The 12,961-nt window shown below is 38.1% G+C and overlaps 1 protein-coding gene across 3 annotated transcripts in view; it reads right to left on the bottom strand.

The window, feature by feature from the left end:
• PLEKHG1 (pleckstrin homology and RhoGEF domain containing G1) overlaps nt 1-9,542 on the bottom strand; it is a 159,729-nt gene extending 150,187 nt beyond the window's left edge. For 2 of the 3 annotated variants that reach the window (XM_083828423.1, XM_083828430.1), the window contains exon 1: nt 9,392-9,529. In XM_083828423.1, coding sequence (XP_083684549.1) covers nt 9,392-9,449 — 58 coding nt within the window. In that variant the 5' untranslated portion in view covers nt 9,450-9,529. Of the gene's footprint in view, nt 1-9,391 lie in introns of all 3 variants that reach the window. The other variant, XM_083828434.1, reaches the window with a different exon arrangement.
• Nucleotides 9,543-12,961: the final 3,419 nt, after the last annotated feature.

Here is a 12,961-nt window from a genome sequence, read left to right on the forward strand (position 1 = left end):
TTAGTTTGTCCAGCTGCCCAAGGAACCAGAACTAACTAAGCAGCATCACGACAAGAGACAAAGAATAAGAGTTCCTAGCATCACTCACCTCAGCTGCTAGAAAGGACACTTGCTGCTGACCACAGCTAACAGTTTGATTTTACTAATTCCATGAAATTACAAAGTGGATAAAGATGTCCTGCTGGCAAGTTTAGACAATCTTCCATATGGGTGTGTTATTTGCTTTGCAGCAGAGAACCTAACCAGCAGACATGCAGCCAAGAAGAACTGCATTGTGCTAGATTACAAATACGTAACAGAATTGTCTTCTGCAAATAGATTACAGATGAGCAAACCAAACAAAGTCAGAAGAAAGAAAAAAAAAAAAAGACTGTGTCTATACTACAGGTCAACAACAACACCAGAACTCAAATCCCCTCCTGGCTCACTGTCCACTAGGTATCTATTTTCCAGCAGCTTGGACCTAGTCAGAGCTGCACCAGTTTGTATTGTAGAGTCTGTAACAAATCCATCAAGGCTCCAGAAGAAACCATTCAAATGAATGAAAAATGAACACTAGACGTAGGGCTTAAGAAAAAGATTTGGTTCAATGACTATTTTTATTTAAACAACATACTGTAATACCAGAAATGTCAATTAGGAGGACCTGTGGGGTTTGCTATTTAGCTTTTTTGTGTCTTGTTACAGATTTGTGCAGGACTGAATGGACAACAGTTGCCTGCTACCGAGTTAAAACTATGGGGAATATTCATGTTTCAACACACAGAGAGAGAGAGACTATTCTAAAAGGCAGTTCATCTTTTACCACTGTCAAAATAGCACACAGAGAAGTTGGCATCCACTTAGGTACCTTACTTAGATGTTTATTGACCTGAATATCTCCTCTGTCAGAGCAAACTATTCTGCTGAAGCCTTTTGAACTCCTACTTGTGTTTTTGGTTTGCAGACCACACAAATTTCCCAGAATAAGGAGAACCTCCATCACATTTTAATTTATAAAACATCTGCAGTCCATATGAGAAGAAGTGTGTCCCAGAGGAACAGAAAATTATAGTATTCTTAATGTGTGGATAAGAAGCAACTGGTGTTGAGGGTAATTAAATTTTGGCACTGATGAATTTCAACCCACTGTGTGCATTAATTAATCCACACAGTGCTCCTGTGAAAGAAATGCAGAAAGGTCTGAGATTCAGGGCTTACCTGTAGGTGAAAATCAACACATAACAGGATAGGGAGACAGTTTTAAATGGAAAGTTATTTTGGACTACTTCTGTGAGTGGACTGTGTGACTTTTTCTGGTTTGCTTAGTCCAAAAAAGTAACGCAGCTTGATCTCATTCAGAAAAAGTGAAAACAAAACAAAAAAAACACTGTTCTATTCAAGATAGGACCATCCAAAAGCCCCCAAACCAGTTACTCATTCTATCTATAGACAAGCCTCAAAATCTAATTTTACATGGACCCAGACATCTGCGGTCCTTCAGTTCTTGCATATTTTTCACATCTGACAAGCGTGTTGGTATAATTCTGATCACGCTGCCTCTAAAAGGATACAGCAGAAATAGCAGTATGCCAAAAAGTGACAAGGATGAATGCAAGTATGGCTCAGCATCTGTGCATGCAAAGGCTAAAGCAGGCTAGCTTTCCTCAGGTCTAGATGACTTGCGTGTGTGCGGAAAGGTTTAAAAAATCATGATGAATAAGGAACAATTGTTCATTATTTCTCGCCATATAAACAAATGAATTTATCAAATGGCAAGGTTAGAAACAGATAAAAACAAAAGGAACATTTTCCACCCAACAAGAAATTGAGCTGCGTGACTCACCACTACACGAAGTTTGGATGCCAAAACTATTAACAGGTCCAAAATTGGATTGGGCAAGCCAATGGAAGAAAGGTCTGTCAAGGATAACCAAACAATGGCCCTAATGTAATATCAGGGGAAGGAAATGCCTGTAGCATTGATTGCTAGAAGAAAGGGAAGAGGAAAGGATCATTGCTCTGTTAAGTTCTTTCTCTAAGCTGTGGCTACTGGCTGTTGTCTGAGACTGTCTAATAGGATGATCAACCAGTGTGGTACTTAAGTTGGTGTTTTTATGAGTTTCCAGTGACTTATCTGTGTTTTAATAGATTTCGACAATAGAGTACATCAAAAAAAGTAATGGTAAACTATTACACAGAGTAAAGAGCTAAAGAGCACCAGAGACAATTCTGGATCTTGTTTTGGACCCGACCCTTTTATGTTTGCTCTTTACACTAGCAAGTACGGTGAAGCAGTTCCTATAACTTCTATGTTCTCTAGCTAAGGAGTTCTGCAGCAGCACAGGAGGGATGGTGAGGACTACCAGCATGACATCAGAAGGCCACTTCTTATAAATAAGTCAATTCCTTCCATGCCCTATATTTATTAATCTCTTGATAAAATAACCCAAATGAGTGAATGATTTCTTTATGAGAGCCTTGACATTTCGATCACATCTCATTAATTTAATGTTATGGTCATTGTTTCAAAGGCTGTATATTGAGAATGAATTTGCCTTGTAACCATTTGGATCTGAAACTTGACTGAAATACACAACGAAGTCTTTATGGCCTCTCTGGGCTCTGCCAATTCAACAACAACAACAAAAAATGACAAGAAGCTTCTCTTCTGTTCTGTTTATTTCCATATTTCACTGTGATTTTTTGACTTGATAATGCATTTTACAGATTAAAAGTCTCTCCGACCTATTTTTGTTCCCAGTGCTATTAATGTAGGCAGTAAAAAGAGGTTTTCAGTTAAGACAGACAGATTCATTCGGCCTAATTTTGACCTCATAGAAATGATGGGATCAAAAGTTCAGTTTGACCTTTTTATGGTATCATTTATGTTTACTCATGAGAGAAGAGACAATGCAAAATAAACTGCAGTGAAAAATAGAAAACAGTTCAGAAGAGAGAACATGTAATGAGGAAATGAAGACTAAAGTCACCCAGTTGTGCTGGGCTAGTTTCTATGGGCCAGTGGAGAGCTTGCCATCTCTACCAGAGAATGCAAGGTTCCATTTTAAAAAAAAAATCAGACAGCAACAAATAACATCACATGGGAAATCACAAGTTTAAACTGCATGAAAAATATAAATTCATACTAATTACATCAATAAAATCAAAGTGATAAGGTGTGCAGCGGACCACACTTGTTGCCAAAACAAAAATTGTTTTTAAAGCTAGATTTATATAAAGTAAGCAACTGAAAGATGATTTCTATATCTATTCTTACATTAAAAATAAATTCATATTTTGAAGAAAAAAGAACACAAAATTGTAAAGGGAATAAAAACACACCTAAAGACATCCTAACTTCAAAAAAAATCAAGAATAAAAATATCGCACAATGATAAGCTATTAGTTAGCATTTTAATTACATTATATATTGTAAATGCTGTATCATTTAAGTGTTACACAATGCTTCATATATATCCTCCAGCAGTCAAATTGTATGAGATATTAAAATGCCAACACAAAAACAGATTCCATTGAACCAGTCTACATAAAGCACCTCCACGGAAATCCAAACACTTTCAACAGAAAAATGGTATGAATGGTTTCTAATACAGTCTGCTAACCACCTGTGGAGTTTTCAGCAATACAAATTAACTTAAAAGTGTAGCTGCAGCAGAACATTTAAGGAATCAAAATTTGTTTATTTGGTAATCATAAACAAATAAAGAAGAGTACCTTTCTACCAAAATATGGGAAGCATATAAATTTCAGGAATGACATACCTGAGTGTCACGCACTTGTTGAAAGCCTTTCAAAAAAAGATGCAAGGTGATTATTTCAGCCCAGCACGATTCCTCTGCATTACTTGCAATACTATTCAGGGGTTCAGATACTATATAGGAAATTTATAAATAGCTTCTAAAAATAAGTATGAATATATTTTTAAAAAAATCTATGAACAGTAGGGTCAAATTAAGACTTTTTTTCCACAAAATGCTAAAGGCTTGTTAAAAATAACACGAGTCACAGGAACAAAACTGGGAGAGGTGGAAGGTTCTTCGTTTTCTCAGAAAGCAAAGCTTACATAATCACATTTCCCACTCTGAAACATTTTGGGGTCTCCTGGCATATTTCAACCAAAGTTAAATGTAGAATAAAAGTCTCGAAGACTATTAAAATAACTAATAAAATACTTTTATATATTTTAGTGTAACTTTTAGTTGTACTAAAATAACTAATAAACTCACAAGCTTTATTAAATTAGAGATTGGGAAGGGGTAAAACATGAAATAAACGCTTCCACAACTGTAAAGGCATGTAGGAATAAGCTGTTCTAGATTCCCATCCAGGTCTCCCGTTCAACACTTACCTGGCTGCAAACCAGCCAAGGAATATAACCAACCCCCCCAACAAAAACTTGAGGATGTGAGCCCTTCTCTGGGACACTGAAAACCACAGACCAGTTCCCTCCTCTGCTTGTGACCACATGAAGATCTGCTTCACTTTCAAGAAAAGGCTCAGACCACGAATGTCTAGGACACACAGAGACCTGAATTTCCAGTCTAAATCTAAAGTAGAAAAAGCAACTGGGACCCAGGGGAGGGGACAAGGCTGGGGTCCCTCTCACTGCCATGGCCACTGGGGCAGTTCTAGGAGGAAGGATTCAGGAATCTGCTACAGCCTGGGGAGGCCTCATCTTGGACGGCACCTCTGAGGAGATGTGAGCCAGAACCCCTGCAGCAGGGAGAGAAACATGAACTCGCATCCCAGGACAGAAAGGCTGTTAGACAAACAGGCAGTCCCTCCGACAGACTTTTTAAAGCCAGACTTTCTGTTCCTCCCCTCATTCTCTCTGCTCTCTTCTAACCCTTCGTAAAATAAAATAACCAGCAGTGAAGATCTCATTCTGTGCTGAACACAGCAACCCTCCTTCATCTACCCCTCGCCGTCTGTACCACACAGTGCAATCTGAGACGGCTCTGCTGGAGGTTTTGTGCCTGATAAACACAATGATGAATACATTTACATACAAAGCCATGTGAACAACAGTGCTCTGTGAAACATACTACTGCAGCAAGAGATGCCAAAATCTTTGTCCCATTGTTTCTTCATTCAATGAAGAAATACAGAGAAGACAAAAAGAAACGGCATTAATTTATGCCTCTGCTTCACACCCACCCACATATCTCAGTGGGATTTCTGGAAATAATGCAAGGCCTCTCCAGCGTTTAAGATGCAGCCCTTCCAAACACAACAGCAGATCTCTACAGCCAAAAAGCAGAAGAAAATTGCATAAAAATGGAAACTAATTTATTTCACCATAAAGAATGCTTTCTGTATCTGTATTTGCATATGCTTCTTTGCAGATAGTACTACAAGCATGGTCAGATGTATTCTGCTGTTACTATGAGAAAAGCAGACATCATTTGTCTAAACTGTTATTTATTGTTCAGTGAATGAGTTGTTTTAGGGCATGCATTAACAAAATACACCTACATTTTGCAAATGTTTTTGAGCATAAGCATGTGTAAGATAATGTAAGAAAAAAACATTTTGTCAACATATTTTTCCGTTTACTCATCAGCTTCTTGATTTTTCTGTGGAATAGCAAAACAAAGCCATGCTATGTTCTCAGCTTGGCTATTTTCATAGTGGAACAAGTTTCAGAGTAGTGACTTGGTACTCTTCCCCTATTAAAAACTTAAAAATACGAAACTGATTCCTTGCCCCTCCTTCAAAGGGCTAGAAGACAGAATTTCCAAAGATATTCACAGTACCTCTGTGAGCAAAAAAGAACAGCAAAAGTTTAATGAACATCATGGAGGAAGGGAGAGATAATGAAAGCAACGCTTGTGTGTATTTTACACTGTATATGCACTCGGCTGTCACTGACTTCAATGCAAATTCCGTTTCTATAACATCTACAGTATGAGACTGATGGTGTGGGAGCCATATACTAAAGTATAAAATTAGCCAGGCAAACAACCAACAGTCTCCTTGGAAGCTGCTGCAGCATGGGATGGCAACATAGACTCCTTTTGCCTAATCTGCCTTATTAGGACTTTTCCCATATCCTCTTCTCTCATTCATTTAAATAAATGAAATAGCAATAGGAAAGCAATAGGTCCCCTAGCTACAGTAAACACAGGTGGACAAAACAGATTAAAAGTTCACTTCTTATGATCTTATATTCAAAGAAGATAAAAAAGCTCACGCTGGGACTTGGAGTGGCGTTTGGGAACACAGCTTGCTTTCACTGCTTACTTGTCTGACCTTTGTACAGAATACCAAAAACTATCAATACAATATGCAGAAATTATGTCAGCCCTTTGATATGGAGGGTGAGGGATGGCTCATTTTGGGTATTTATTTTAATGATATCACAATCACACATTGTGTGGTTTGAATTAAATAGATTCTTTTGAGCTTAAAAAACCCTATTGATCTTTCAAAATATTCTTTTATTTTTGTCTGGCACTCCACTGCACTTCCTAGCACTGCTGCCATTTAAATGACTTCACAGTTGATGCAATAAACACATTCAAAGATATAAACACCTCATGTTTATTTTTAAGCAAATAAGAATTAAAAACCAGTTCCTGGAAACTGCAATGGCAACTGAAAAGTGGCATATTCAAGATCATTATGAATCAAACTGATATGGAGTCAGATCCATCAAAAGGAGCCATTTGCCTGAAAACAATTTTGCATCTCCAAAACACAAATTCCCAGTTTATGCCTCTGACCACAATAAAAAAGAATGAGATACAGATGTCTATAGCTTGCATGCGCTGAACTGAACAGCCAATGACTCCAATGTGAATTCCACTTCCACAGGCTTTACAGGTTGAGACAGATGCTGTAGGAGTCAGTATAACCTATTATTAATGAAAGCTATATTAAAAAAAAAATTACATTCATAAAATATCTTAAAATGTATTACTTTAAATGGTCACCTCATAACTAAATTAAATGTTTCGTTCTGATTTCAAGCTTCCATTATACTTAAGTGGTTTATCATCCCTATCTTCAAATGAATGAAAATAAGATCAACACTTAAAGATTTTTGGTTTAAAACCGACTGTGAAAAAAATATATATATATTTTCCATGTGAATCAATTATTTCCTTTCTCTTTTCCTTCTCTCCAAGCCCCCAACATAGCTAATTTCAAAATCTTATTTTAATAGAGTTGCATTGACTGAAACAAAGTTGCTTTACAACGTGATGACCTAGATGAACTATTTCAAATTCTTAACTTTTATTTATTTTAAATTAATTGACCAGAAGGGCTATTCTCATTTTCCATTTAGGATTTTCAAACTGGCTCAAACGAGCCCAGCACCCACCTCCCAGTACCTTTCCTTACATCTCTGAAGTATGCCAGACTGCTTTCCATGTACAGTGATACAGAAGATCAGGGACAGGACCACAGCTGGTGCCCAAGCCAATTTGTTATAAACAACTGGATAAAAAGAGCACTGCCAGAAGCACGAGGTGACTCGATCTTTTCAGGGTAACAGCTTTAGTGTTCTGCATGGTTGTGAATCAGGAAGGAATAAGAGAGCACTGTCATGTCCTGTTTTCTCTAACTGCCTTTCGGCAAGGAAGAACTTGAACACAGCCTAGATATATTCTTAGGACTGGATACTTGCAAGTGATCAATAAGGAAGGACATTGATAAAGAGCTAAAAGTATCAAATATCATAAGAACATGAAAAACACTGTCAGAAACATATCAGGGGCATAGGTAGTCCCCAAATTTTCCTAGTGTCCTTGATTTACTATCAGGTCCAGTCACCAGTGCTCCAAATGAAGAGAATGAATTAGTTCAGGACATCCTTGTTCTAAAAGTAGCAAAGAGAGGGATGAAGGAGGCAGACCGCTAGTACTTGCTGAATCAACACACAAAGAGATAAGGACATAGGCTAGTCCCACAACTTAAAAGAAACTGAAACAGACACTTTCCTTTAGCAGGCAGTCTCTTCAGAAGTACAGGAAGATCTACCACGATTGATACCTGGCTGTTTTATAACAAATGGGGTGTCCTAACAGCAGGTTTATTTAATATTTGCCCTGTTCCCACTTGATGCACTTATGTGAATTTACACATTTACTTTGGTTTCTCTTGATGGACTCACAGAGCTCTATGTTCTTAGATGGCGCAAGTTTCTGAGAGTAAAATTTACCTTTAATATATATACTTCTGTTGTATTTGCTGTGATCTGTAAGTATTGTATAAATGGTTACAGCTTGGAGATAAGAGATTTTTTCCCTATCACGTGTTAGCCTACTTCCAGAAGGTGTAATGAAAAATAATAATATTTCCTAACAATAATAATGATAATAACATTTAATTCAACTGTAACTGTCCTTTTTTTCCAAAACCAGTCTGACAACAGCAGCTCTTAATTTAGACCAAGCTGCACTCTGCACATGTGGATAAGCCAGTTACTATGGCAGCAAAACACCTGGGATAAATTGCTGGGCTGCTGAAAAAACAGTTTCGCTACTGACTTCAAGAGGACACTGTTCAGGCTTCTACCACACAGAACAACAGAAAATGAGCTTTTGTTAGGTAGTCTGGCCTGTCTGCTCTTTGGTGGATGTTTTCCCTGTTAAATTTGTCACTTGACGTAAGAAAAACCTAACCCTATTCTTACCAAATAAGAGAAGACAAGACCCAGTACCTTTAGACCACACTTCCTTTAAAAGAAGATAATGTGTTTACCACCTCTTTCTTTTATCTTGCTTAGTCTTCATCACCTTGGCTTATCTCCCACACAACCTGGTATTCACAAGTTCAGTCGTTAACACTGAAAATAGTGTAGTCAAAGTATTCTCATCATCACACAGACAGAATTTCACATGTGCTCTGTATTAACGTATTTTCCTGCAACCAGGAACAAGGACATATGAACTTAAATCCTCTGGCACTCCACTGGTATAAAAATACACTGTCCCACTTAAAAAACAGTTCAGTAAATTTTCTGAATGAGTTTCACACAAACAAAAGCGTGTGTTCCTGATGTAAAACCCAGATGCACAAGTCATCTCTCACTGATGAGAATGCAATACTAGCCAAAGCCTAAACCTCAGGGAGCAGACCTGTACTGTGTAAAACATGGACAAATAATACAGGATTACAGTAACAATATCAATGCTAGAATAATACTGACTACTTATGCCAGACACGCACACATGCACCAAAAAAAAAAAAAATCCAACTTGTGGAGGCTTAGGCTGAATGTTTGTGAATCACCTAAACCCTGAGCAGCTATTAAGGCTCATAAGGCTCAGCCATATTTCTACTGTTGATAAACACATTGTTTCTAGTTATAAAATGGCTAAAGGTATGTTTTTCTTAGTGAGGTAAATGCAAAAAAAAAGAACCCTTTCATGTAACGTACCTGGTCTCTGCATTCTGAGCTCCCATACACCCAATAGATAATCCTTCCAAAAAACCATGAACCATCAGTACAGCTAAGTGGCTGTTTCTTATACATCAAAACTTCAACTGCCTGACTGGTGTCACAGAGAAAACTCCCATTAACCCAACATAGAGTCAAGTTGCTCAAAGTCAGCAAGTCACTTTAGGAAAAATCTGCTACAGGTGAAGGTGGTCAAGCTGTTGCTGAAGAGTTAAGGCAATGATGACATGGACAGCTGCCCCAGATTGGATAATCTGAAGGTTATTAGCTGCCCAGGTACCCCACAGTGGGCATACTGGCCTGTAGAACCCATCACAGCTTTGGCTACCCACTCTTAAGTCTATAGAGTGGGCACAATATACACAGAAATTTTATTAATAAAATAAGTGTTAAAGGGCAATAAGCACACAGCTATTTCATCTTTTTTCTTTCTTTGTCGTCCACAGCTATTATAGTCCCTTCTGCATGTTAGTAATGATTATTTCTATCTTTTGGCAATTTAGAAGAAAAAAAAGAAGTAAAAAGGGATATGATTTTTCATTTTTATTATGCTTTACTGTATTGTGGCTGTAGGGAAGAGGCACTCTACAATTGTCCTAACCAAGTTATTCCTCATTTTATTTGTTTATTTATTTTTACCAAGCGTTCATCACCTTTCTCATTTTTGTGAGCTTTCCATTAATGGCTGTTCCTCAAGTAGCACAGCACAGATCACGTTGGAGTTCGACTCAATGATCCTCGTGGGTCTCTTCCAACTCGGGATATTCTGTGATTCTATGTGCAAATCTATCCCATAGATTGACCAATACTGACCTTTAATTGATTTGAGCGTTTGGGATTTATAGTTGCAGAGCATGCACAAAATGCACATAATACCCAGGTAGGTGTGAGATACCAAGAAACAAAATATAAATTCTCATAATCATAGTCTGTAACTTCTAAGTAGACAGCTTGCAGGCTCACTGAGTAACAGAAGAAAATAATTTTGCTGAGATAGGGGTGACAAGGGAAAGATCACCACCTCACTACTTTATGAGGACAACAGAAAGAAAGGACAGCTGCATGATGGGAGTCTTAAAGCCACAATTAGCACAGAGCCTAATACAATGTAAAACAAAACCAAAAAAAAAAAAAAGGTAACTTATGCTACTGCTTTGGATATATTCCAACAACTTCACAATAAAAAAATAAAATACAAAAGCTTATGCCAATCTCCATTTGCAGTTACACAAGCTTACATATTTTTCCTAGAATACTAATCTCCATTTTATTTATTCATGTTAGAGCAATTTAAAAAATTCCTCCTCAGCCATGCCTCATCATGTCATAATTATTCATCTTCATGAAGGCTTCTAACAGCCTCTGGTTACAACACCATGACATTTTCTAATAAATTATAAAGTGAAAGGATAATTTAGTCTCCATAACCAATTAATCTTTGGCTTCTTAGCAAAACTTAGCTCCAACAATAAAGTGTCCAGTAGTGTACGCAGAGCTGGACTCCAGTAATCAGTTCACCTCACATTTCCCAGGAATAGTCAACAGATTAAATGCTTTCCAGTTCCAACCAAACAGGAAAAGCCTTAAAATACTTGAAAACTGAGCATGAGAATTAGCTTCTTTTAACTCTCTGGTCTTCTTCAATGGGAAAGCAAACCAAGGAATGCATTTGCATCTGGAAATGGAGACAAAGGATCCTAATGAACGTGCCTCAGGCTTGCTGTGGAGCAGAATCTCATGCATTTTCTACAGACCTTCTGCTAACATCTGCTGAGATCAATGGAAATAACCCCTTGATTTCATGGCTACTGGTGTGCATGCTAAAGACAGGAGGCACAATCTTATACAAATAGGAGCAACCAATGTAAACTTTTGGACTAACTGCAGTACAGTAATCAAGTTGATGGCTTTTTACTTGTAGATGTATGAGCACCGAAAGTAAATATTCTTATAGAAAATCCAGTTTTGCAGAGCTTAGACTAATTTGAATCAACCTTTTATAAGAGCAAATGTTTTGAGTTCATTTAAACTCAGGTGTCTGCAGTATCTACAAACATGAGTTCTGTCTTACACAGACAAGGTCAGCGAGATGTTTTAGGTGTCAAGGGGGAAAGTTCTCACATTTCTGGAATGGTAGAAGGAAGATTTATAAAGTTTTTACTGGCCTGAAGGAAAGAAAGAAAGCAGAAACATCTGCCAGAGTCATAAGTGGATTGTTGGCTAAATTCATTCAGCGGGGGAGTCTGAAATAGATCATCTCTGCCTTGAGCAGTAGGCGTTAGTGGAGTCATCAAAAATAATTACTACAGAGGAGTCCAGGACATACCTATAGGGAATAAAACTAATCTGACAATGTAAAATAATTCCACAAAATATGGATAGAGAAGTCAGCACTTCTTGCACTCCTGGGCTCACACAATGTACTAAGCTCTTATAAAACATGAGCAGAAATACTTTTCATTTTAATCTGGAATTATACTTATGAACTAAGAACATTAGAAAAAGGAAAATCACAGACAACAGAGGTGGCTATGAACACTTACGGTCACACCAGTCAGAACATCTGTGGTAAAACATTTACTCAAAGATACAAGCATGGATTTCAAACACTGATATTGCTTGGGATGTTTCTCATTTGTTCTAGAAACTCACCTGTGCTAAGACTAGCAAACATAAGGGGGGAAAGGGTTTAAACTGTTAAATAGCAGTGAGTTGTACACATTTAAACAACTCTCCCCGTTTTAGCTTTTGAACCAGATCAAAAGGAGGATCTGCAGCTCCCAAGATGAACTACCACGTGTGTTTGTGCTAGCCACTTGGCACAATCCTATAAACAACATACAGAACACCATAGGAACAATGACGTGGCCATTTCCCACAACAGTTCTTTCTTTCTCCTCGTAAACAAACCCAAGGCAGCACATACTCTTAAGAGCCATGGCCTCTCCTCAGGAGCTCACATGAAAGCATTTTGACTGTGTTTTGCATTATCTTATTTCCAATGCCAAACAGCCTCCAGATTCCCAAAGCACATGCCGTAAAATCCTCTTCTGGAAGCAGAGCAAGCAGGGTCACACGCCACTAGAGATTCGCCCACGTGCATGGATGCTGTTGGACAGAAGCGGACCCTCAAGCTGTCTCTAGGGGCAGAGAAGACTCCTCCCTGCTGTATGATTGATGGCAAGCCCTCCTAAAGATGTATTTTGCTGGGGAACGCTGAGAAGGTACTGTATTATTTCAAGGGTACACTCTGTAAGTGTGCATTCAAGCAGTTTGAGCGTCTGGGAATGGCTGCACTCATGGCCAGAGCTGCTGGTTTTTAATCTGGGTGTTAAAAGTCTGCCCTTCCGACTGCACTAACACGTTTCCACAGTTAAACCTGTCAGGCCTCAGGTATGCGTAATCCTTCAGGGTTGTTGAAAATTGATTAATCCCATTTTAATGATGGTCAAACTCTCAAATGAAATATTATATGGAAATTATTTTAATTCCTTCCTTTCTGAGGGGCTGCTCTTGGTTGCTACTACTGCAGGGAACTATTTTACCCTG

Source organism: Anser anser (genome assembly GCF_964211835.1).
Source record: "Anser anser genome assembly, chromosome: 3".
NCBI classification, from domain to species: Eukaryota; Metazoa; Chordata; class Aves; order Anseriformes; family Anatidae; genus Anser; species Anser anser.